Below are 27908 nucleotides of genomic sequence, written 5' to 3'. Positions count from 1 at the left end.
TGTGGCAAACTAAATTCTCTTGCAAAGAGAAGATGAGCAACTTTTACAATCCAAAGACATTTTCACTCTCAACCTTGTTGAACAAAAACCTCATTAGAATAGTGAAGGCTAAAATAGCCACAAGAAAAGCCTATATAGTTTTAAAATGATGGGGGGGGAATGAGTTAATTTCAATGGAACATTTGTTAATGCTAAAAAGAAATGATACCCGATGTTAAAAACGCTGTCCACCACAGGACTGATGACCTGTGGTGGACATCAATCCATCACAGGTCAATATGCCACAACTAACCATGCACACACTCGCTTCCAAGGACAATTTAGAGGGTAAATAAAACGACAAATGTGTTTTTGGACAGTGGAGAAAAGTCCAAAGTCCACAATTGTTTTGGGATTGTGAGAACCCACAATCCCGAAGCACACCAAGTCACTTACACCCATTGAAGGAAATTAGGCACAACAGCCACAATTTATTCACTCAACCAGACAATAACTCAAATCTCATCCTCTTACAGCCATCACCAGTTGTTAAAGCCTGAAGAAAAATCTGACCTTACAAAGTGTTTTTTTTTTCCTCAGACAGACAGAAGGACACAAGTGCATTTACAGAAACGGATTACAAATTTAAGCTAAAATGGTGCTAAACTGTGGATTTCAGCTGTTTTTATTTACATAAGCTGAGGCCACTTCAGTAAGCTTTCGTAAAGTAGGCGTGTGATGACGAGCAGAAAAATACATCTGCTCATCTCTTCAAATCTACCTAAATAGAGCTGCACACAATAGAGTTAGAAAACACATCTGGTTTCTCTTTTTTTTTTTTTCTCACATTCGGTTATTAACAAGAGTTCAGGCACAGGATTTTGGGGTTTACATACATTTGCTTATGCTGAGAGAATCACATTCCTTAAAGACGCTGGTACGACGACGTGACAGACATGAAGGCATTAAGACGCTGTTAGAAGACACATGCAATTACCGACTCGTGGTGGGTTAAATAAATAAGAAAGGTAACAGAGGATAAATATGAGAAAGTGCTTTTCAGTATTGAGACTTTCTATGGCGCTAGCAGTTAAAGCCCAGAGAAATGCGAGACTTGAGAATGAGGGGAAAAACAAACAAAAAAACAACAAAAAAAACACACATTTAGATTTTTATAGAAGCTGAACAAATGGCCCCAAAATGTAACAGACTCCACAAAATGGCAGCAACTAAATATTTGACAAAAATTTGAGATCAAGTTAATTCTAGAGGAATAGAACAACAAAAAGCAAGCTATAGGGCATCACCCAGGGTATAATCTGAACCTGAAGGTATTTCTTTTCCAGACAAACTGGAAAAAGAAGATCTGACAAGAGGACAGTTTCTCCTCCCACCTCAACCTAAGCTGCTGGAACACAAGGAATTTGGCAAAAGCTGCAACTTGGACACGAATTTGACAGAAAAGGGAACCAGAAGAGGAAGAAAAAACGAGGTTTTTGTAAAAATTTGCAGATGCAAGAGAAAAAAAAAAAAAAGTCAGTATAGGCACTCGGTAAAGCCATCAGAATCTGCATTGTGCTTGGTTGTGATTTAGAGGCGAGCCGTTGCAGTCTGACGACATGCGGCAGTTTATTCTTGTTGACAGTTCATTTTCCGTCCTGCAGGAACATGCCGGGAAAAGTCGAGCAAGAAAGTCGAGTGAGGCATGATTCAACACAAACGGTGGCCTTACAGTCTTAAACATTCCTTCAAACGGTCTGCGAGAAGCCACAAAAATATTTGACGCTCCAAGTTGAAATGATGCCGTCAGGTGAAAGCTCAGGCGAACAAAGCTGAAAGAAATGTGGGTTGATTCGTCTATGATTAATAACAAAGGCCTGTTCATGCGACACAAGAACAGAGAAATTAGTTTTACTCGAGACTGCAAGAACAAGAATACATCTCTATTTAGCCAGAATATTTCAAACCTTCCTCCAGTACAAAACTCTTTGGAAGTCTTCATAGATCCCCAGCGCCGTGTCACACTCGCTTCTTATTTCAGACAACATACAAGGGGGAAAAAAAAAAAAGGAGTTCCCCAGAACATGGATCAAGCACAAATTGCAGGAATAGAATGATGTGGTTTTGTTCTTGCAGCTCTGGGTGAGAGAGCTAGTTTCTCTGTTCTTGCAGAGCAAGCTTTGGCCGGGCAGGACTCAGAACAAAGTCATAGGGCTTTGGAGCAGAGCACTGTTCAATGCACAGCTTTGCAGAATGTGCAGCAGAACCAAAGGGAAACAGGACGAGGTCTTCTTAACGATTAGCCCAATCTCTGCTGATCTGAGACAAAGTCCTGTGTTTCATGTAGCGAGGACATGTTGGAGAGGAGTTGGATAATTAAAGATCTTAAGTCACTGCAGACTCCAGCTCATTTCACTCCTCGCTCAGAGCGCTCATCATCCACAGGCGCCGTGTTCTTCGCCCCTCCAACTCGCCGCCGCCTTGCTCAGAGTCCGCGGTTCATTATCTCATAGTGGAGGAAGCTCTGAAGTACGAGAGGAATTTGAAGCAGAGGCTCACCACAAAGTACCAAATGTTGCGGGCCATTTGGGACCGGGCGATGAAGATGCGCCAGATGAGAACCATCAGGATGGTGTTGAAGGTGTAGCGGATGTTCCTCAGCCTGGGGGAACGGGTACAGAAACATAAGACTTCATTCTGCTAACCACATAACCCTCATTGTCCACAACATCTTTTTTTCTCCCCTCATTTTTCTCAATGTATTATTTACTTTTCCTTAAAAACTTGTCATTTGTTTTTCTCCCCACATAGTTTGCATTTTTAAAAGAGGTTGCGACAATCACCGTTTTAGCAACACGTGAGAAAAACAGCAGCAGAATAATTTGTAGCAGAAGCAAAAAGATAACACTTTTAAAAAATTAACTATAATACATTTTAATGCAACAGACCGACAAAGTAGCATAGTATTGTGAAGTTGAGGCAAAAAGTTTTTTTTTTTTTTTTAAAATCAAAATTCAATAAGTGTAGCATGCATTTTTTTTCCAACCCCACTTACACTGATGTCCTTAAGCTCCTCCACCCCAGCTCTTAATAGGCTGCATTTCCATTTTAGTCAAAAACCAAACTTGCCCTTTTGGTCTCTTCTGATCTGAGCACCTCCTTTTGACGACAGTCTGAGCTGTGTCATCAATGCACCCTGCAGCAAATTGCCTACAGGCTTTTAAAAAGCTTTCTTTCAACAATGATGCTTGTGCACTAAAAAGGTCACATCTGGGGCAAACAAAACTAGAAGTGTTGTGTCAACAGCATGTATAATCCTTAATCCTGTTTCTATTTTCAGATGTGAATCTGACCAGGTTGTCCCGCTTGTTGGTTCTACTTATTTTTATTTATGGCCATCAGTACAGGGGTCTTGACAAAAATGACCACTGTGATTTTTCAGGTGAGATAAAAGGGATCTGTATTCCTTTTATCTCACAAGTCTCATACATTGAACTTTAGGGTTTCAACATGACACACATTTCGACGTTGTATACTACAGCTACTTGTGCAGATTTACAAACCATGAGCTAATCTACCAGGAAAAACTCTCCCCTGATCCGTCTCAAATTTCTTGGGAAGTTACACATGACAGTCTTGAAACCACACAACACTTTCCAGGAACTAAATTAAGCTGTGTACAGAAGAAGGTATATGTCTGCACATGCAGGCAGATCCGGAGCCACCTTACTTGTTGAGGTGTTTGCGTGCTGCAGGCAGCCCCGACAGCTCCTCATTGAGGACATATTTTTTTGTGCCCATGCAGTAATTTTCCATGTACTCTGCCCAGTGCAGCTGGCGCACATCAAAGTTGAACACCTGTTCAGGAACGTAGGAACAAAAATAACATTTCTTATTATTCATAATAGAGAAATTTAGGTAATATAAATAAACAAAACGAAAAAAAAAAGATGCAACAATGCAGACTGGTGGGAATAAATAAAACATATCCACACTGGTTCCAACTTGTACATGTCTGAAAACCACAAAGGCTTGTAACAACATGCTAAATGCTTGCAACATTATTACCCAGTATTTTAAAGGTTGGTGACTTTGTTAAAACCGCGAGACATTCAGTTTGGCGCTCCTGACAGTCGAATGAGAGTGAACACCATGATAAAATCTACAGACGTGCCTCAGGCCTTCAGAAAGACGACTGGAGCAACGCACGAGTAAGGCACGTCATTCTAAAAGCTCTCACACTTAAATCTGCAACAAGAAATTCAAGACAACTGTCGTCATGCCCATGGGCGTAGGTTTGGGTAGGGACGGTAGGGACATGTCCCGACCAATATTCACGGGATATGAAAAAGTCCCGACCAATTTTTGCCATATTGGCTCAAAGAACGTGGATCTACGATCTTTGATTAGCAGCAACAGGCGGTGCGCGGAACGGAAGCTCCTTAGTTTGACATTAATTATGAGCCTCCGAGACCGTGTCGGAACGGTGCTGTCGGGGGGTGGGGGGAGGGGGAGTCAGTTGAATCGTCGGACGTTCTTTGATTAGCTGCAAAAGGCGGCGGCTAGCTGGGCACACGCGTCTCCTGAGTCTCCGAGACCATGTCGCCACCAAAAAAGAAAAGGACAGACATTAGAAGTTATTTCGCTACGTCGGCTGTAAGTACAGTGAGTGGACCCATAAGTTAGATATCTATCACGCAACGCATTTGTTGTAAAGTCCGGTGTTTAGTAAGGTCAGCACTGAATGTGAGGTAGAATAGGTCTGTTAATTATGTAATATTTTTTCTTTTTTCTTTTATTATTGATTTCTTCTTATCTGCAATTGTGTTTGCTGTATCCAGAGGATATTTCTTTTGATCTTACTTGTAACGTTTGCTGAATTTTGTAAAGGAAAAAGTAAAGTGTTCTTGAACTGATCTGCTGAGTATGACTGTATCTGGTTGTATACACAAGATGTATGATATGGTTATGGTTGGGGGGAGGGGGTTATTAAGCCAATGTGGTTTCCCCCCCCTTCTCAAAAATGTTCGGTGCTCTTGGGCATTTCACTGTGCTGCCGGGGGGGGGGGGGGTGTCAAGGTCCCTACCAAGGTCCCCACCAAAACTTAGACCGAACCTACGCCCTTGGTCATGCCACAATCTGAGGTGATGAAGGATGAAACCAGGCTGAGTTTTACCGCGGAGTACGACAACTGGGACTTCGGGAATCCTTTTCTTTGCACCATGTGTTTTGCACATAATGTGTCAAAAACTGAGGTACTGAGAGGACAGGTTTGTCAAACCAGAAACGGCATTCCAGGACAGAACCTCAGACCAACTGTGAAACTGAGCTGGAAGCATCATGGTTTGGGAATGTTTTGCAATAACATGACCTGGCCAACTCATAATCGAAGAGTCCTTCATGAATTCAGCTATCAGAGGGTGTGAGGGAGCATGAGTGAACCCTGCAACAATCACAATGATTGAGAAAATACAAATAAATCCACAAAAAAAAAAAAAAAGGACAAGATCAATGCATGTAGAGAGCTGGATCTAGTCAGATCTCTACCCCTTTGAGATGCTCTGGGTTGAACTGAAGCAAGTTACACATGCAAGAAAACTTTTCAGAAAAGTCAACTCCTCCATTTGGTTTTAGCTAAATAAAGACTTAATCAGGTAGTTTGACTGAGTGTGCCATAAATTCATGTACTGCTCATGTTTGGGTTTAGCTAAGATCACCTTCTTATCCTCAGGGCTCATGTGGGACAGCAGCATGGCCACGTTGTCCGTGTTCCAGACCCAGGAATGGCTGGTGAAATACTCCAGGACCATCATGGCTTTGTGCAGCCGAGTGATTGTCTTCATCATCCTGTGATACACAACGTGTCATTGAAACAGGGAAAAAAAAAAAAAAAAAAAAAAAATAAGATAAAGAATGAGACCGATAAATGAACAAAAAGGACAGCTAAGGAAACTTAAAGAGACGGGACAGATCACACGTCTGGCTGTTGAGGAGCAGAGGCAAAAGTCTCAACTTCAAATATGTAGAGAGCAGTTTACTGCTTTGATTTGACTGAGTAATTTGACAAGTGCTTCCAAATAAATGAAATATTTAGTCAGAATATACCAAGGGCAGCCCTTCATCAGATAAGCTGTTAGGAGAGAATATACAGTGCCCTCCATGCTTTACTGCACTCCTAGAAATGGCTCATCTGGAGTCCTCACTCTTCAGCTCACCTCAAAGGTTTTCTGCAGCGGTTTGGTCTGGGGGTTGGGGGAAGGGAAGGCTTTTCATCTGGTGAACAATGCAAGCATTTCTGCCAGTTCAGTTTTCTGGACTTCTCAAAAATGCAACCATGCATTCCAACAATGTTTTCAGGCGCCTTGGAACAGACGCAGGCCCACAGCATAATGTTACGTCCCCATGCTTAACAGCGGGCATGAGGTGCTTCTCCACGCATTTCCTTCTTTGTCTCAAACACTTTCAGGAAAAAGGTCATTTAGGTTTAACGTCATATGCTCACATATTTCTGACTGTATGACAGAAAATGTTTTCACTACCAAGTCGAACAACGTGTGAAGAAAGAAGCTGCTGGCTGCTACGGACACAGAGTTCTCCAATCATAAGCTGTGGAGATTTTTTATTTTTTTTCAACTTTCCATAACATCCTGGTCATTGTATGGGGATGTGATGCACTTAATTCTCAGAGTCTTGATTGTCACAGTTCCAGAAGCTTCAGACAAAAGTGATCCTCCAACAGCAGACATGAGGACATTCAGATAAAAAACTTTTACTTGATGAAAGACTTCTAAAATAAATTAATATGCATCAGTCTTAAATTAAGACAATGTTTTCTCCTCTTTCCTGTTTTGGGGAGTGGGAGGCAGAATCAGGCCTCCAAAACAAGTCAAATACACCAGAATAATTTTCCAAGACATTCTAAAAAAACACCAAACATTTAAAAATACATTATGAAAAAATAATTCACAATGTTCCTTTGTCTTTAAATTAGCGCAGAGAGGAAAAACTATTCCATAGCATGTTTCCTCCAACTGGGTAAATCTCCTCAAATTAAAAAGTTTGATTTACTTCTTCTGTTTTTTTTTGTTCCATATCAGATACTACATTTAAGAAGTTAAAAAAAAGCATCTAGGAGTGCAACAAAGAGTGGAGGCCACTGTAAGATATAAAGAGCCATGAGCCCATCAACATACGCGAGCTGTAAGATTTCAACGTTGTTGCTGTTCTGCAAAATCCTCCAGAATTAGAAGCATTGAAGAAAAATTCTCAGCCCCTTCAAACATGAGCTCGGATTTAATAATCTCGAGTTTTGGAAGAAATGGAATAAAAATTAACTCAACCTGGGTGGCTTGTTTAAAATAAAACCATTTTAAAACAGCAACAATGTGAAAGCTTTTGGAAATCAGATTTTTAAACGATAAAAATTGGCAAATTAAAGGTAGATAAGTGCTTTAAAAAAGACTTTACATTTTTCATTTGATCATTACTGATCAAATGGTTACTCAACATACAGCCATTTCAGCTGGATCTTTGTTAAACCATCAGTTGTAACATACAAGTTGCTTATTCTTCCTTTAATAAAAAATATAGGAGAGCTTAATAATAATAGAAAAATACTAATAATGATGGTAATAGTAATGTGGTTGACAGAATCCCTTCCCCATTGACATCAACAATCAAACGGTCTACTGGATTTATTCTGCACAGAACAGGAAGACAGCTTGCATCTCCTTAAATAGCAATAATTAGATTATGCTGATTAATTCCTCTGAATAAACAGAGATGAATATGCACCAAACCCCAATAAGCGATTAACACTTTATGCATCATTATCCTCCTGGTAAGTGTAGTAAATCCAGTTGACCTACTCCAACTTCATTTGGTGTTATTTAAGCGATCACAATCCAAGCAATGATCATTTAAATAGGAAAGGTGTAGAAAAGAGCCTTAATTGAATCTGATTCATTTCAATTCAGCCAGTGTTGAAGTAGATCCAAAGCTAGGCTTGTATAATTTTCACAGAAGTGCTGACAGTCCAATCAATTTAACTAATGGAGGCTGACTGAAATGACTCAGATTCTGCCAGTGCATGCGACCGATTGAAAGGAAGCTTTAAACATGCATGAATGACCAGCAAACAGTGGAAAGGAGAGCTTTATTTGCCACCAATGACAAAGCAAATCAGATTCAAAACGCACTTCCAGAAATGGAGCCCATTGGTGGTGCAAGCTAAACTCATTTCAGACACCAACGCACACTTTAGATTGCAAGAAGTCAATTGCCGACGTTGCCGCTCGCTCAGTGGCACTGTGGAGGCGTCCGCCTTTTGGATTAGTCAAAAACAATTTCATGTTGGGAGACAGATTGGGCAAAAGAAGTGCGAATTGAGGGCCGCAATAAATGAAAACATCTTTGAATGAAGGGTAGGCTTGCATACAATCCAAATCATGTCATGACAAAGTTCAGACGGCACCCTGAGCTCAGGTGAAGAAGACGCTTTAGAAGTCTTTTGTTCTCTATAACCCAAGTTAGACAAATCAGGAAGGAACGTGAGGAGAACCTGAGGTGAAGGGGGGAGTTGATTGGCAGCAGGAAGAGGACTATAAAGTGTGGGAGGGGTTTGTGGCAGATGCGATCTTACCGGGGCTTGTGGCCCATCAGTGTGAGATAGCCGTCATACAGCAGGGCCGGCAGGGTGTGGCTGACTGTTGTCCAGTACTGATTAGTAAAGGGGTTGGAGCGCAGATTGACATTGGGCCTTCTGAAGGCCTGCTCTAGGGGATTGTTCTTGAAGGTCATGTTTATACAGTTCTCTGTAGGAGAGAGATACACACATGACGGGACATGGAGGACACAGAGGGATGAGATGAAGAAGACGCATTTCCTCCTTTTAGAAATAAAAGCCGGTCCCGATTGTCAGGTCGGTCTCTGCCAGCCTGCCGCTTTTTTGCACCATCGCACGAGACTTGATCTAGTTCCAACGTGAATCTGCAAACCTTACAGCATCTCTGAGCTAATATTTTAGATGCTGATGAAAACACAACTTTAGCAGCAAAATGCAAAGAGTGCAGAACCCACAAGCACCCTCTTCTGTCCCCCGAGAGCCATGGGTTATACATTCCTTGACGGCAATTGAACTTCACAGAAGCAATAAACACACATACATCAACACTGCAGCTACGACGTTAGGCATCTACGCTAGGAAGAAAGTGACAGAATAAAGCAGCAAAAGGTGTGTGTACGTGAAATTACTATGACCGTTAGAAAAGCAACAGCTACGGCGCATCCGAGCAGGCGACTGTGACGAGGTTACCTGGGCTCTCGTCCAATCAGCCTGAGGTACATGTCGTACAGGAAGGCCGGAGCCTTGTGGCTCACGGCAATCCAGTACTGATTGATTAGGTGATTGGATGTGAGATTAACATTGGGCCGACGGAAGGCCTGTTCGAGGGGGTTCCTCTTGAATGTGGATATTACATGGTACTCTAAGAAGAGAAGGTTGTTCAACATAAGGGAACAAGGACCAGTGTTAATGTGTTTCACGCATTCTGGCTTCAGACCTGAAAAAGATATACGCTAAATGAACAGGACTTGTTTTAAGTTCATTCTGACCTGAGCGAAAACAATATTAAGCTGCTAAAATATGAGTTTATTTCTAAAAGACACTAATATTTTACAAATTTACCATGTCCAATACCCCTAAATAAAATTCAGTGCAACCATTGCATTCAAAAGTCAGCCTTGTTAGTGAACCAATGTTTAATTTAACATTACATACAAAATGTAACTCTTTTGCCAACCTCTGTGTGACGGGGAACAAAAGGATCTTCAAGGATCTTGAAATAATCGGCAATAATTTGCTGGGTCGACGACTGTTTTTGCCACTATAGACAACTGTCAAAAAAACATTTAAATGATAACTTTTGTCCTTTTGTTTTATTGTTCTTTATAGAATATTTGAAAATCCTCAGTGGAACACGGAGCATTTTCAATAAGAGCAAGAATTTGGATGCACTTTGGATTTTACAATATTTCACAGAAAATTAATGTGCGACTCTTAAAAACTTTGAATAATTTGGATCCCATAACCCAGCAGCCTTCTTGGTAAAAGGAGACCGTTAGCTTTCTTTTTCCTATGCCTTACTATGTCTAGCACAATGTAACCTCCTATATTATGGATAGAAAATGAGTCCATCAATTTGATAAGCCGAGAATCAGAAACTGACCTCTAGATAAAACCAAGCTCTTTTATGACCCCTAATTTCTGGGCCTTCTATAAGAGATTGATTATATATAAATAAAAAAGAAAAAGTTTTACATTTTCTTCTCATTGTGATTGATGATGCAAGACTGTAATTATTACACATCTAGAAAACACCATATTTCATCCAGACCCACAAGTTTATATTAATCTGTTCTGAAACTTTTATTCGTTTTTAATGATGAGTAAAAAATCCCCCTCCTCCCCCATTTAGTTTTTCCCTGTGTGAAACTCAACATGATTTTGAATTTAGTAGTTTAGTTTATATTCCTCACCAAACAGTCCAGTGTTTAAACATTTGGAACCAAATCTATGTCAGGATATTCTCAAACACATGGGAAAAGGTTGTGGACATGCAGTGCTAACATGCACTTTCTGTGCAACTCACCAATCTAGTCATGGATTAGCAAAAGCTTCTGGTTTAGGTGTGGCAGGCAGTGGATTACAAATTATAATAAGGTTATGCCATTAGAGGCCATATTTAAAGACACCTTCATTGCTTAAGGCTTCACACAGGCTGCATCAAAAGTAAAATGGTATATAAACACATCATACCGACTTCGCCCCAGCGAAACGGGTTGATCCCGCCAGTTGTGCAGTTATACACCAGCATGCTTTTAGGCCTGCAAAAAGGAAGCAACTACTTTATTGCAATTCATGTGAACAACAACCTGACCAGATTACACAACAGAAGTGGATGATTTTAAACCTGTTGACTCGCTGCGATCCAGAGAACCAAGCTGCCGCTAGAGTCGCGTTAATGACCACATCCACTGGGACCAGGTCAGCCACGGCATCATTAGATGCCCTCATCGTACGCAGAATCCCCTTTCCAGCCTGAAACAATGAGATGAAATGATCTTAATGCAAGAGAAAAAGGTTTAGTTGAAAAATATGATAAATTATTGCTTTGCGGATTAATGAAGAACGTTGATGCGGTCGGCTCTTACGTTCCTCCCAACAGGCTGAGACGCTTCCCAGGAGGAAGGATTCCCAGGATTCATTCTGGTGTGTCACACCAGGATTCTTCCTGGTGTGACACCACCAGGATGAAGTCTGACCACAAAAGTTGTTTGAAGTACTACAATATCCGCTACGTCGTATTTGTCTTGGTTCCGTCAGACTGTCCCATGGAGGCTGTGTCTACAATCCAGTAGCTTGATATCGTCAGAGTATCGATGTTTACATGAACGGTAATGGCTGATTTCATTGCAAAGTGTCTTTTAGTGTCCTAATAAAGCCCTATACAAGTCTGATGTAACCAATTACACAAATTAATTTTAACATTATGTCATGTTTTAATCCAGCAAGGGTTTTTGCTTTATTGATGCCTCATTGTTTAATAAGAGCATTGATTTTATTACTTACTGCGATAAATATCCCACTGGGTCCATTGAAGTTGTCAATCCAGCCCTGAGAAATGGATAGTATTAGAACTGAGATAATTAAATAACCAAATTTCTTTACATCCAACTAATTTACAAGAGGAACTATGGATATCGTCTTTCTATATGAAAACCATTTCATGTAGGGGAAATAAAATATAATATAGGAGGAAGCTGAATACATCCCATTTAAAACAATAAAGATCTGGGAACAGCTTCAGTGACAAATTCTTAATTCTCTTGAGTCGTTAAATTATGCCCTTTTTTTTACTGGAGGTCTACCAGCCGCGGCCATCAGTCTATACACTGCATGCATGTACAGACAACAAAAGCTTGATCACCAACATCTTGACGAAGCTCTGAGGAACAGCCAGGCCAGAACAGACACCGATGCCTTCTTTATGCACAAGTCGCATAATGATGAAACAACATTATGTTTAAGCTACCAAAACACCCTTTTTTAACTGCATATTAGCTTTTCTGACAAGAATTTTTTAGTATTTACTTGTTCTTTGGCACAATTTCAGAGTCGCTGCTGATTGGTGCTGGTCATCTCCTTTTATAACTTACACATGGCTCCATTTTAGGCTCAATTTATACATTACTCTAGTAGGTTGGAAGGTTTTCAGAATGCATTCAAATTTAAGCGTTTCGAATGACTCACGGGGAACGGCTCTTTCCAGCTGGCGCCAACAATCGAGGGTCTGACGATGGCGACGTTGAGGTCTCCAGCCTCCTGCTGCACCAGATACTCAGCCAAGGCTTTGGTGTAGGTGTAAGTGTTGGGGCGCTCTCCAATAAGCTTGGGGGTCAGTGTTGCTACCAAATCGTCGTCCATCCAGCTGAAGGCAGAGAAATAAGACATACCTGGGATTGAGTTTCGATTTCTAACATCTAGGAATGCTAAACGCACTAAGAATAGTAATGGGGGGTTAAGCTCAACTACCAGAATTATGACGAGTCTGACGCAGAGTTATATTTTTCTTGAACCAAAGCACAATCAAAAATGCTTCTTTGGTTTCATTATTAACTTTACACGTTTTACAAGTTAATTCTATACTTCAATGCCTTGGTCTACAGAGGACATTGTGTAAACTGTTGCTCTACAATAGATGCAAACACACCATACAACATGAATCCAGTTTACATACAAGATTCATTATGAATAATGATCTAATATCCCACGTCCTTGTACCCCAGCTAATAACAGCAATGTTACCTTTGACTTAACAGTCAAACTTTATAAAAAGCTAATTTATCTTTTGAGCACAATAAAAACTACTGACTTAAACTAACTTGACCTGCCAAACAGGTTCTTAAAATAATTAAATGCTTCAATACAATGAGCAAAGTTGCTTTTAAAACATCTGCATAGGACAGAAATGTGCTGAGAGCTTATACCACAGTTTAGCTTGGAGAAAATAAAACGGTTTTGAGCTATGACGTACTTTGAACATGCAAACAAAGCCACTTTGCACCACTCTAAAAATAAACACCAGCTCTAAGCCGGAACAAGAGATGGGACAAAAATGGAGAAAAGGGCATTTGATATTATTCTGTTCAGTTTTGGCATATCCAGCCATCATAAAGTAACTCTGCTTATCTACATAGTATAGGTTTACTAATGACGCCATTCTGTCTCCATTCATCAAATTTAATCTTAAAGTTGCACTAATATATCTGAAAAGCAGCGAGTGATGCCGTCAACATCGGTGCTACAAAGTAAAACAAAGATAAAGCTGGCCAGTTCACAGCATCATGGACTTTTGACGGTCACACGGTACATTCCATTTTGCTTAAATCTGCATAATTGTGCAGAAACTTACTCAAGAGTGTCAAGGAGTTTGCGGTAGTTTACAGGAGGCGGGTACACGACTTCCTCGATGACCTCCCTGTCACAGTGGGCGTAAGCTGTGGAGACGTGAATAAAGACCTCCAGGTGCTTCATCCTGTGGGCCAGCGCCAGCATCTTCTGTGTGGCCAGGACATTCAGCTGGACTGCATCTCTAAGACACAGAAAACAAGCGTAGGCAGAGATTCAAGCATTTTCACTGAGTTTTAGTTTAAAGACCAGAAAGACTGAAAAAAATTACAAAAAAAAAATGTACATTCAAAATTATGAAATTAAGTCAGTTTTCCGAATCGCGACTACAACATACCAAGGAACAGTCCAGCTGTACCAACAACATCACTCAAGATCTGTGTAGGCTTTAAAAATAAAGTCAGAGAAAGTAAAAAGATGCTAAATTTATATCGGCCAGGTTTTTATTGATGCTTTCTTTCGATGACATTGTCCATTCATGTCAACCAAACATATTTAGAGTCTGAATATGGAACACCACTCCTCTTTAAGGTTTGTTTATGTCCAAAATACATGTGAAATTATTTTACACAAACAATGTGATGTTGCCTCTGTTCCCAAAATTATAAATAAATCACCCCTTATGACACAAAGGCTAAAAAAATTTTATATTCTGAATGCTGACATCTTCCTAAATATTGTAGCGTTTTTAGCTTTTAAGAAAGAAATCTGAAATTGACAAAATATGCATCCGCTTTTAAACTGTCAATCTAAAATCTGTAACAATATTCACATCTGTGCGTCATTAATATATTTGAATCTCACCTTACTGAGGACCAGCTGGGGGGCTTGAGGCCAGATAATACAAAATTATGATTATAGCAAAAACGCCATAACATGCACTAAGCTACACGCAAAAAGATTCTTCAGAAAAATGGAGCATTGTTGTCTGATGGAAACAGAATTAGAAATCTTATAACTATTATAGCTAAACGAAAAAAAGAAAAAAAAATCTATGTGAAGTCAGAAACCAATGTGTCATTGTGTTTGGTTTGCAAAAATCAAACAACCGTTTGTAAAGATCAGCTTTTTAAGACCCCTAATTGGAGGAAATGTCTTTAAATAGGTATACACTCAGTTTCTTGTAAAGATTGTGTGGGAAGTAGAGCTCAATAAGCAGCTGTCTTAAATTCAGCAGAAAAAGGAAGGCGTGCCAGGTGTTCTGTTTCTGTGTACTGCAAACAGAAGGTACGCTCTATCAACACTGGGCTGAAAAGAGTCAAGCCTATAAAACAGTCAAAAATTACACAGAGTATTTGCCTCATGTAAAGGTAAAAAAAAAAAAAAGGGAGAGAGAGAAAAAAAAAAAAAAAAACATCACTCACTTGAGCGGCTCATTGAAGCGGATTGTTGCGGCACAGTGGAAGACGATGTTGATGTTTTCAACCAGGATGCTCTGATCCTCTTTGCTGAGATCAAGCTCCAGTACTGTGAGGTCACTGTTCACTGCTGTGATTTTCTCTGCAAAGTCTGGCTGCTCGGCTTGCAATTTTTCAAACAACTGAGACAAACAACGAAATGAAATGTGTTACAATGAATAAAGAAGTTTATTATGTCTTCAAAAAAACAAAAAAAACAACAAAAAAAAAAAAAAACAACAACAAAAAAAAAGCTTAAGGAAATACAGATTATAATGATGAAACTGCATTTTAAATGTATACTGTGATTTAAAAAAAGTAGCGCAAATGTCCTTAAAGAGACATTGCAAACAAATATTTATATTGAATGAAAGGACAATATTTTCCCTAGATGTACCCAGTTCAAACTCAGAAATGTGACACACTTAAATATAAGATATGTATATTTTATGTACATATCTTTTCATTTTTATGGCATTGACTCAAACCCAAAAGTTGGTTTCTAAGAAAATGGCAATGTTAGTTAAAAAGAAATACATTCTAAATACAGTCTGAAGTATATGCATACAGTATTTGGTTGCTGCTCCTTTTGCATGAGTCAGCTTGCTTCAAATGGTTTTTAGCACATTTTGTTGTTGGCTTTAGCATTTCACTTGATAATACTCTATAAAGTTTAAGTATGGACGTTTCTTACTAATGGTGCAATTAATCTTTTATGCAGTGTTGCCACATGCCAAATCCTGCTTTAAAATGAAATAATATTCACACAAGGACTTTGCATTATAATCTTCTCAAGACTACAGTTTCCCCCCACTGCTTGGTCACTTCTGTCCTACCACACTTTTTCCTTCCACTCAACTTTCCTTTATTGTGCTTTGTGAATATCGTATCCTCCAGTGAGTTACCCACTATGTGCAGGGCATCAGTCAACCAGCAGTCTGGGGCTTGTAAGTTTCTGTAATTTCCTTTCTTAGTCTTGTGTAACATTTTAAATTGAGATGCATTCTGAGAATTTTATTAGTTGTAACCCACAATAATCAATTAACAGAAAAGTATATACTTGAAATCACTTTTTCCTTAATGAAACCACATAATGTAGACATTTCTTTAATTTAAATTTCTGAAATAAAAAAGTTTCCAACAATATTCATTAAAAAAAAATAAAATAAAAATGCATCTTGCCACTGGTGTTAACTCAGTTTCAAATAATTTACTGTTCTTCTGAATTTCTCAGCTTTTCTGAATGCTAATTTTAGGTGCATGTACCTTTCTCCTTAAGCAAGACTTGTTAGATATTGTGAAACTTTTGATGAAAACATCTAAAGTCATCTTTCTGCGATGAGGCCAATCTCATCAGTGTCAGCCATCTTCTTAAGAAAGAGGAAGACTCAGCAGAATTACCCTCAAACTTCACTTTAAGCAACTTACAAAAGCGCATTCAAAGTTGACCTCTAAATTTCTTTCCCGACTTATGAGACGTGCAATGCAACAGCTCTGTTATAAGGTTTTACATTCTGATTATTTAAAGTAAGTAAACAGAGTAGATGAGTAATAGATAATATAAACTATGACGCAGTTTAAGGAGGAGTTTCTGCTACAAACACAATTAGACCGTGTTCATGTATTTGGACACAAACAAGTGTAACAGGCTTTTCAGAAGCTCCTCATCTCCCTCAGTGACAGCCATTCATTATGGTTTCTGAGCGCCCAGCACTCACCTTGCAGTTAATCATGTCGGCTACGCGGGCTTGAGGGCTCTGCCCAGCTTTTGACCTCACCATTACGTAAACGGTTTTGACCCCGGGGCAGGACCTCAGCAGCTTCTCCAGCAGAACCTGGGACAACAAACAAGAAAATTGATTCATTTATGCTCAAACTGAATTTGGAACAAGTTATTCAGATTTTATCCAGTAACATTCATGCAACGGTTGGAATTTAAATGAAAAAGAATTACAGCAATCAACAGTGATTGGCTAGACTTTAAGCGCTAAACTCTGGCTAGACCACAGCGACAATCCTGGATAAAAGTTCACCATGTGACGTATAGATCATTTTTATTTCCTGTGCCTTTTTTTAATACTCTATTTTCTATTAGCTTAGTCTTGTTCAGGCAGCTAGTGCCCTTTTCTAGCAGCAGACATGGGATATTTAGCACACCATTTAGTATACCAAGTGACACTAAGGTCTTAAAACGTTTGTGTTATGAAACAAAAAACCTTTTCCATCTCCATTTCTATAACATAAGAGTCATTTTCATGCTTTACGAGATAACGTGCATAAACTGACTGAAGTTGTTTCTGGCTTATTGGAGCATTGTGTAAGTCAGTACTGACCCCATTTTTTTTTTTTTTAGTTTAGTTGACATTATTCAGCTAAAAATAGACCAAACCACTTAACCATTTGTCAAAGGACTAAAAAAGAAAAAAAAAAACCTTCCTGACATCATTAACATTATGTTCTTGCAACTACGCACACATGAACTGTTCACCTTGCAAAAAGCAGAAAGGAAAAAAAAACAAAAACATAAAACATCTATCTTGTCTTATTTTATTACTGATGCTGGAGAGACAAAAAAAAAAAAAAAAAAAAAGACTTCCAAGCAGTAGTTCAAAGTTCAGCCACATTTCACAAGCCAGCTAAACCTCTACTGTACCTTTCCCATGAAGCCTGTAGCTCCGGATATCAGCACATTTTTCCCTGCATAGTATTCTGGGATGTTCACCATGATGACGGGAGAGCTGCCTTGGCGACTTCCTCAATGACACTCCACCTACACAGTGAATTGAACAGTTAAATAAACACTTAAACGAAGCACTTAGCAGAGAGCAGAGAGGTAACCGACTGCTTTGTGGACCCAATGTCAAACATAAGGCTTCGAGGGATTGCTGAAGGTTGTCAAAGGTTGCAGAGAGTGGAGTTATTTTTATATGAACCTGCTGCACTCTGTCAGGAACACATAGCTGGATTAGGGACAAATTTTTCAGTCAGGCTTCATATGTGTGAAAAAAAAAAAAAAAAAAAGCCTGAATTTACCCCCCTCAATCCTTTCCTAAATCAAGAATATTGCAAAACAAAACATATGACTGACATTGTATTCATGCACAGTCGTGTTTTCAAACATATCTGTATATGGACATTTAGTATAAAATTCAAGAAAAAGACATTTTAAGACTGTTAAAATATACAGTTCCTGGTGTGGAATAATTTAGCCTGCACTGAAATTTATTCTTACAATAAAACTAAAATTGCACATGTTCGGAACGTCGTTGCTCAGCTTTTTGAAGGTGGTTTGCCCCGTTAAAGTGGGTATAAAACACCTTGGTGATGTCAAATGTCTAAGGCAATGAGTTTAGAGAGGGAATTAAATGGGTACCAAAATAATTTGGCATTAGCAATTCCAATGCACAGAAACTAGTCAACAGTTGGAGGAACTTCAAACAACTGGAAACCTGCCCAAGCAAGTTCTTCCAGATAGTAGACCACAAAATGATAAAAGAAGTTTTCAGAAACTCTAAAACACCGTCACTGGCCTCATGTCAGGCTCTTGCTATGGTTCAGCAGTCAGATTGAACCAGAATCAAAGATCAGGACTTGAACTCATTGAGATTCTGTGTGACAACAAGAGACATTGTAATTACCATTAAATATTTTTACAAAAGTACAGATTAGACATCAATAAAAGAAAATTTCTTTTGGGGGAAAAAAAAAAAACTTTAGAGTGTACCGATTTTCTTCATGACTAAACCAGAAATTCTACTCAAAATAATTTCTTTCAAAGTCTGAAAACAAATCGTGTGCTCACCACATTTTTATCTAACATGTTTATCAAAAGACAAACACAGCAGCAAATAATTTTTTTTCCAAAGTTAAAAAAAAAAAAAAAAAAAAAAAAGAAAAGAGAAAAAGCTCATCATAAAGCTCATCACAGCAGCTGACCTCTGGCAGTCGAGCTTGGAGCCCGCTCTGACATTAACTGTAAATATGAAAAGGCTTATCAGTGGGATTACATTGGATTTAAAACACAACCACTTCGTATGTACAATCACAGGCCATTCTGTAGATAAGACATCTAATCATTTACTGAGGAGACTGCCTTGTGCAAATTGGTGGGGCTGAAGTGTGCCACAGCATGCGTTCAAACAAAAGGTAAGGCAAACCTTCGAAACCAAAGTACGACCACACGGTTCCATGTAGTCGTTGCTTCCATAAAGAAACATGTCTCCACTCTGGCTCTATCTAAAAACTTTGTTTATTGTTTTTATGTTCTATTGGCCTTTTTATTAGATAATCTTTGTCGAAAATCAACTTCATGTCTATTAAGAAATTTACAAAGAAAGACTTCAAAGCTGTCATGCCACACTAAAACATGCAAGGGAAAAGTTCTTTGAGGAAACCATAACAAAAACATTAATGCTCAAGGTTTATTTGCAACAGCTGACGGGCTCACAAACCCTCCTGTGACTGCATCTCCTGAACTCCAATCTGACACAGCCTGGAATGAATTTGCCAACTACTTTACAGAGAAATAAAATAAAAATAAAAATAAAGGGTTAATCTGCACAAATTCACCAAATCCAATATCAAAGTATGACCAAAAGTAACAAATACAGAAAAAAATGACTCCATTTGAACTCTTAAACTGTAAAAATGTAAAAATATTTATATGTAAAAAAAAATCTAAAATAAATAAAGTGCTTGAAAATGATTTACTAATCTGTTTAAATTCAACAATGCACATGCATTTTAAAATGGAAGATCATCAAAGCATTGACTTAGTCATTTAATTTAAGTAGTTATGTGGATGGGGACAAAAAAAAAAGAGGTGGTAAAAAAAAAGCTACTGAAATAAAGGCTAAAACTGCAGTCTTGAGATGATTGAAAAGCAAAGTCTCTTCAAGAATTCTGGGAAAATTTGAACTTTAAATGCACTTTTACGGGACATCTGGAGTCCTAAATGCAACACATTAAAACTTAATAAAATAACTTAATAAAAAAGGAGAACATCCTCCCACCATCACACTCATTTGAAGGAGGCTGGGTTATAATAGCTTCCTCTTCACAGTTCCAAGCTCTCGTCACAGTTCTCGCCAACATAAGTATGCTACTCTGCCCTAAAATGAGTGCGTCGACTTCTCCATTTGACACATGACTGAATTTCCGCATTTAATTCCCTTTTGAATACCAAAGCTTTTCACTTTTATCTACTACCCATCAGTTTTAAAGCACTATGGGGGTTTGTCCTGTATACATCAAGCATGACAGCCTGCAGAGCAGTGGGAGATAAAACCAGGCAAATCGTGTCTGATAAGTGGCTGTGACATGAGACTGGTTTTTCAGCTCCAGTGGTTATAGTTAAACGGTTAGCACGATGGTATTACATTCGTTTTTAAGAATTATATTAATTTACAGCACTTTATTCATAAAGCAAGAGAATACTCTTTTTTTCCACCACACCACATGAAAACACCTTTTGTTTTTATCTACAGTTTAACATAATAAAGACTTTACTGGTGGCTCTAAGAAAAGGTCTTAGAGCCACCTTTTCTGTAACGTTGTAACGTTGCATTACAAGTCTGTAATGCAACGTTAATGCATCATAATCATAGTTGAAAAGGTGTCCAAGTTCTCATCTTGTCTAATTTTTCTTTTACTGCAACAGTTGTAAACGTTGTCTATACTACAACCTCCTAAATAAAATACCAACCTTTACTCAACTAGAGTTGAGTAAAGGCTCATTAGAAAACATCTTTTTAACCTTGAAGCTCAAATTTTTAACTGTCTAACTAAAGTTAGACAATTTCCTTACAGTGCATTTTGAATAAGACATTTTGTCTGCCAACCAACCATAAAAATCCACTAGACTATGTAAAACATCACTACAAGGCATGCCAAAAATCCCATCCCACCTTTTTTGATCGTTACATTTGAGCAATTCCCCCCCGGCCCCTCTCCTACGGTATCTTCAAAAAGCTAAGGCAACTGATGCAACCTTCTCGTAACATCCGAGATTTAAAGCATCAATTGCATAGGAAACAGTTTTGAAACTAAATAAATTTTGTGCAAGATTCCTCCATCGCTCTGTATGCACCGCTTCTGCTCCTGAAGAACAGTGGATTATAATTACCCAACAAACACTAATTATTAGTGAAAGAGGGGACATTAATGCAGCATTTCATGCTGCTATGACAACAGCTCTACTACGGGCTGCGTAGGCTTGGCGACTCTTACGGAACGAAACGAGGAACAGCTCTGTGGATCCCAGCACAGTTGAAAGCTGCGGATGAATCGTTTGCTGCATCGCATCGAGTGCCAAGCGGCTCGCTCCAGCTGAGCGCCTGTCGGAGCGCCGCTGCGACCGCAGCCAAGCTGAATACACAACACTCAGTCGAAACAAGCTAGACAGCAGGCCCGTATCACAACAGATATTTTTTTGTTTGGCAAAGAACAAAAATGATAAAAGGAAAAAACAAAAAAACAAAAAACAAACAAAAAAAAAAAAAACAGCAGATGTTGGGCCAATATTAGAAATGTTTTCACTTAACAGTTTGACCTTAGAACCCTACTTTTAGGAGGTTTGCATTAAATGTTTCCTTGGTTTCATTCATGGTGCAGCAAACCTATCAGCAAACACCACCATGTTGCCACAAATGATCCTTACAGCATAAAGTAAATAGTCATTTTTTTAAAAAGTGTGTAGAAAGGCTCAAAAAGTACACAGCTGGCCCTCCTGAGGTGGAGCGACACACTGAATACATTTCCTGTGACATGTCAGTTTAAATTTCCATAGCAACCTCTGCCCGTCTGCATCCAGTTTCCTGATAGCTCAGTCGCCCTTAGTGCTCCTGAACGCATCACTTGTCCCCTTCTCATAAAATGAGGAAAATTCCAGAGCGTAGCGATTGTTGATTGAGTTTTGGAAGCACAGCAATGCAAAACAGACAAGCAAAAAATTCAGTGTTTTCAGCATCAACTGATGGGTTAATAGTTGGGCAACATGTTTGTAAAGTAAAATAAGTCTGACATTCTTTGTTGGTTCTACTTGATGCAAACACAAACTCGACTTGTCGTGGGGAGTCAGCCTGTGCGAGAGTTCGGCTCACCTTTATGGTTTGTGAAAAGCTACAGTTTGGCTGCTAAACAGGCAAGAATTAGTAGTTTGGATCAAACTACTAAAAGGTGAGTAGTTTGATCCAATTAGGTACATAATTCAACTGTATAAGAAGAGTTTTTATTGTAATCCTCGCTGTTTTTAGGATGATTTTGGAACAGCATGATACTACCACTGATATGCATTTCAGCATTTTATAGCAGATTCTTTAAGACTATGCTACCATTCACGCAATGAGGTTTTTATTGAAATTTTAGAAATAAAGTTCATTAGAAAACATCTTTTTAACCTTGAAGCTCAAATTTTTAAATGCTTGGATCATTTTAATGATATCCTTCATTTTATATGCTTTAAGACATGCTTTTCAGTTTTTGCTCTGCATTTCTTTTTTTTCTGCTACACTCATTACTGTGATAGTTATTTTGATAGTTTGCATAATCCACACTGTCGTCTAAAACATAGACAAGACCTGGGATAACAGGTAAAATTGGGGGGAAAAAAAAGATTCAAAGTTTTAGAACAAAGATATAAATATGCAGCTATAAGAGAGGAGGTGACACACTATGGCATTATCTATTAATAGGCAGTGGAAGAAAGTAACACTTTAGTTTTCCCGACTTCGACGCTTCTCCATCGTATTCACCTTAGCTGACAATATTTTTACACTAGTGAACACGAGGGAACTGGAGAGAAGAACTTCTGCCCCACCATGCAACCCAGTTCTCCATTAACAAAAGATGGCATATTTTAACAAAGCGAGTTGTACGCGACGCTAGAAAAGTTCTCGTGGGAGCCGTCGCTGCAGCAGAATTCAGGTTAAATGTTAACTGTATAGTCTGATCGACAAAAGTTAGGAGTGTTCTGCCTGCACCATTTGTTGGATGATTACAAACATTCATTTATGGATTATTTAAAGATAATGGAACAAACAGCTTTCATCAAACAATCGGGATCTTTATGACCATCTGAAATCGGCGACATTCTTCAGCGAGACAAGAAGAGAGAGATCTTTGACATTTGTCAATAATGGCTTCAAAAAACACTGGAGCGAATGTGAGAGGACATAAAGGTTTTCATTTCCTAGTGTAGTAAGTCAGAGAACAGAGGAGGACACCGTCATTTTTCCAAACTATTAACTAAAATCCAGTTTAAGTCTGTTAAAGATCATTTGTAGCAGATAAGATTTTCAGACTTTTCTCCACTATGATAGCCCCTTTTCAGCTACTTCTGGAAAACATTCCCTCAGATGTCACAAGATCTTTGCAAATCTGAGCTGTAGAAATACAGCATTTTTGCATTATTAGTATACTATATGTAGTTTCTTTTTTTTTTTTGTCAAACATTCCACTGTGGGTGTGTACTCATCTGTAATAAACTAACAAGGTGTAATGCGTCTTTGGCAGAGACTATTGGTACTTGACATACCGTGCAGTTGTAACGCTCACTCTCAATGCAAAGCATAACGGTTACAGCTAAAGCTTCCCCCCTATACCCCACCCCAACGCTCAAAAATTTTTACTTTACAGGAAATGGTAATTGATCCCAGTTTAAAAGTCATAAATTAGGTAGGATTTCAAACACTCGGGCTAAAAACTGCTGTTTCTCTTTAAGGTTAAGGATACTTGGTACATGTACAATTATCTCTAAAACATTGAGGAAGAAAGATGGGATGGGGGCCAAGTTCCTAACCAAACCCTTCTGCAAATAGTTCCTTGTAATCTTCATGAATTTTAACTACAACAACACTGACAGAAGAAACTGTCAACATGTTTAAACAGAGATCTCATCGTCACAGAATATCTGCATGCCTCTCTGCAAACACCAGTTGTGCATAATAGAATTTGTAAGATTATATTGACAAACGTATATGTATGCTTTAATGCATGACTGATTTTAGCAAACAAAGCGGTAATCTTAGGCCAGCCCGGGACCCAGCCAGAAGCTTCTGCGGCCTTTGATCAAGTGTCTGTGAAAGAGCTACAGTAGCTTACAGTCAGGCAGCAAGTTGATCCCTGATGCTTTCAGGATAAATAATTGATGCGATGTGGTATAATGCCTAAATTGGGCACTTGTGGAATAAAGAGTTTGTAAATAGATGAGAGGTTCCATAAGTGGTCTCAGGAGAGCGATTCCACTACTACAAAGAAATAAAGATACCAAATGATTGTTTTAATTGGACAAATAAATGCAGGAAAACTCAATGTGCCATTTTAAAACGGGGAATGTTCTGCTTTGAAAAACAGAGAAGTGACAGCTAGGCCAGTTACAGGTACAACAAAGATGGACCAAAGTTTTAAAACGTGCCAAAAGTGCTTAAAATTATTCTTAATACTGAACCTAAAGTTCACGGTGCTTTTTAATGAGACGCCAAAGAAACTGACATACAAACAAGACTTTTCTCCAGCGCTATGGAATAAAACAAAGCCGATTTCTAGCAAAACTGTCACACGACGCATTGTGCTGATGTGTGCAGTGCAGGATCTTTGTTGGGAATAGTTGTATTAAAATAGCCTCCGCATTTAAACAGAACCAGTTTGACAAGGTTCGTCAGAAACCACGAGTCAGAGTCCCACCTCCATCTGGTTGCAGGTCCAGCTGGTGAGGAGTGTTTAACTCTAAAATGTATTTTATGCTGCAGATTTGCATTGCCTTTAACTCAGCCGTCTCCGTTTAACCTTCCAATGTACAACTTTTTATATTTTTAGAATAGTAAAAAAGATTCAAAATTTTGTCGTGTGAGCATTTCAAAACTACTAAACTTAGAAAAACAAATTTGTCTGGGCTCATGTATGAAAATGAAACATTTATTTTTACTCGGGGGGGGGGGGGGTGTCATAAGGTGAAAATCTCCCAACTGATAACACAGCCATCTACTTCAATTATTTGTGATGTCACACACAAAAAAAACAAAAAGCTGCCCAGTGACAGCCAATTGATCATTGATTGAGCACCACAGAGAATGGCATGTTCCCTGTGCAACAGCATTCTTCATCTTAGTCACGAATGTCGACCTACTCCCCATGGTTCCTGCTTCAACAGCACATCTTTCCAGATGACTGGAGTAGACTTGTACTACAGGTCAAATCATTCTCATGATGGCAATCAGGAAATCTGTATTTCTCAAGCACTTTGTCTTATCTTGTCCCACAGTGCTCATCCGTTTCCTTTTCAACATACTGCCATTGATTTCAATGAGTTTAACCTAATGTGACTGACCAACACAAAGCAGCTCTCAACTGAAGGGCGCAAGGCTTTTCTATGCGTTTTAACTAATTGTAATGGATAGTGAGCTATTTAAAATAAATTGTCTAAATTATTTAAATTTGTAGACTATGTATTGTAAATTATTTAAAGTGAATTTTCTAAATTAAGGATGTTGCAGATTGTTTAATGATGTTTGTTTTGATTAGCACTGTTGGTTTGTATTTTGTTTTGTTTAATGGTATTTGCACTTTGTAATGTTTTTTTTTTTGTGTGTTTGTTTGCATGTACCTCACGGGCTGCTGTAGCTAATGAGGGCAGGACTACAAAAGCTGGCAGAATCATTGTAATGAATGATTTTAACTGTCAAGATGCGCTTGACATAACGAAATCAACACTCTGTTCCCCACTGAAAGCAGCGAGGTATGTTTTGTTTTGTTGTTTGTATTGTAAATTTCTGTTTTGTACTCTAATATTTGTATATACAAATATTAGAGTACAAAACAGAAATAAAACATATAAAACACATATATGTTTTTAGTTTTCACAGTGACTGTGGTGATTGTGATGATCCACATCAAAGAAAAATAAAGAAAACCTTGAAATCACCCGTTGAGACTGCGCAAATTAATTCAAGTGCTGGGGAGCAGCTATACTTAATAACTGAGTAGTGTGCCACAGTCAGGCGAGCCCTAAATCTAATTATCTGGCATGCATGCAAAACACACCATCGTGTTTGTGAAACAGTGGTAGAGGCCTCTTGCTGTAGGGAAACTTCTCAGCTGAGACAGAAAAGCCAGTCTGAGAGGATGGCTATACCTCAACAAGTTTGACAAAAAGAAAGATATTTTGCACAAAAAATGTTCTCTAGATGTGACAATGTGGTAGAGTCGTACCCCAAAAGGACCTGCAAATTGCAACCAAAAGTTGATTATACAGATTCTTGACTTGAAAGTGGCTGTATTCGAATGTGTGCCAATTTGGTTGCTCACAGCATTTTAGAGTTGTTGCGTCAGAAATCTTACAGCTTTTCAACACGTTGGTAAATGATGGAGTCATTCTCGATGTATAAAAGGAGAACTTTACTTACGTCATAGAAATTTACTAAAATTGTGGGGTGGAATTATGAATTAGGGACAAAAAGTAAAAACTGCAAACAGAAAACAACGGATCCCGTGATTCTCATTACATACAGCTACGCAACATCCTTATCACGACCAAAACTCGTTGTCCATTTCTACCGCTTTAACAGCCTGTAATCACATTACTCCAAAGTGAGGAGTGGCGAAGAAAACTCGATGAGCTGAAGCTAATTACATGAGCACCGAAACACTGAAACCAATTATATCTTCCTCATTTCGGTGAAAAAAAATAGTAGGAGTTAAAAAAAAAAAAAAATGAAAATTGAGAATATTTCTTAAAACCAGCGGAGCTGTGACTTCTGCTAATGTGAGGTCGACCTTAATCAAAGGAACTCCAAATTGCTACACATATTTGCGTATTTCCCACAGCGTAGTATTTTAGCCACCCCTCCCTCCTCTTCCTCCTGTCGCATCTTCTTCCTAAAGCACGCTCTGGTGGTAGCGGCGCGAGGCATTAAGCCCTCTGAAAACCGGTAACAAGTGTTTCAGCCCCCGATGAAAAGCCCCGTACGGCTGATGGCGGCGACATTTAAAGCATGTACGTACCCAGAAAATACGGGAGGTCGACTTTTTTCCTCCGGTTGGAAACGTGGTGTGATCCGCGAAGAGGCGGAGTAACAACGAGCACCGCTAAGAGGCAGATAGAGTAACCAGACTCGGCAGGAAGCTTGCAGCATAAATAAACCGCCGTGACGTCACCCGGCAGCGGTGTCCGACATAGATGTGAAAAAGACGATGTCTCACTCCTGTTTATTTTATTCACAATCTGTTTCCCCGAAATAAAACTACAGAGACCTCAGCATCTTCAACTGAAGTTTGATTTACTATCTTAGACAGAAATGCGGTGAACAAAAAGTTAATTACATAACCACGTTGGCTCTTTTTAAAAGCTAAAACCTTTATTTGAAATACCTCAAAAATAACTAAACAGGTGGTTGCACTGGAAAGTAGGAAATATAAGGATTTAAGACGAAATTCTAACAAGTCCCCCAGACCATTCGTATCCCTTAATCCTACAAATGATAACACTGTCTGAATTAAGCGCCAAGAGACATAGGGACAACGTGATGTGATAAAGTCCACTCGTTCAGAAACGCAGTAAAGAACTGAGACCAGGTTGCCAAAGTGAAGGAAAGAGGGGTGCCACAAGTATTCACAAAAAAATACATATAGTTAGTAAAATAACTTCGACTGAGGGCTGATTACTTATAAACGAAATTAAATTACATGTTTGAATTTGCCCCCCCCCCCCCCTGCCCTTTTTTTTTTAACAGAATAAAATAATACATAGGTTGTATGTATTGGTTGACATTTTATGCAACAAATCTTTGACTTTTTGTCTGTACTATAAATGTCAATGTGCAATGAAGGCCAGTCTTCAAAGTGAATAAAAAGGATGGCATTTTTGAAGTCATTATAAAGCTCAGACACTACCACTTTTTACATTCTCCTGTAGGTGCTAGTGCATTTTTTTTTTTAGTTAAACGTTGTTGATGGATCTTGCATAGTGCAGATTCTCACTGTTATCTTTGTTTTAATTCTTGATTAAAACAAAGAGGATACTGGCCTGTATCCTCTTTGGGGAAAATATGCAGATTGTATCCAATAACAC

General features: G+C 38.8%; 1 protein-coding gene across 2 annotated transcripts; it reads right to left on the bottom strand.

Annotated features, from left to right (window-relative positions):
• Positions 1–440: 440 nt before the first annotated feature.
• Positions 441–26973, bottom strand: far1 (fatty acyl CoA reductase 1). 2 transcript variants are annotated; one of them, XM_015000698.2, is made up of 13 exons: positions 26843–26973; positions 17499–17615; positions 16564–16680; positions 14813–14988; positions 13453–13632; positions 12291–12468; positions 11610–11654; positions 10951–11078; positions 10797–10864; positions 9294–9465; positions 5698–5827; positions 3710–3837; positions 441–2641 (listed from the first exon to the last, which is right to left on the bottom strand). In XM_015000698.2, the coding sequence occupies exons 2-13, from the start codon at positions 17568–17570 to the stop codon at positions 2482–2484; spliced, it is 1554 nt and encodes a 517-aa protein (XP_014856184.1). In that variant the 5' UTR covers positions 17571–17615; positions 26843–26973; the 3' UTR covers positions 441–2481. The 2 variants fall into 2 exon arrangements, with proteins under 2 accessions (XP_014856184.1, XP_014856183.1); XM_015000697.2 differs by lacking the exon at positions 9294–9465 and adding an exon at positions 8622–8793 and having other exon boundaries at positions 26843–26967.
• Positions 26974–27908: the final 935 nt, after the last annotated feature.

This window comes from Poecilia mexicana, unplaced genomic scaffold (assembly GCF_051168715.1).
Source record: "Poecilia mexicana isolate PSO_F unplaced genomic scaffold, ASM5116871v1 scaffold_6, whole genome shotgun sequence".
NCBI lineage: Eukaryota > Metazoa > Chordata > Actinopteri > Cyprinodontiformes > Poeciliidae > Poecilia > Poecilia mexicana.
Note: the sequence above shows the minus strand (reverse complement) of the source record. Positions and strands in the feature narration are given on the sequence as shown.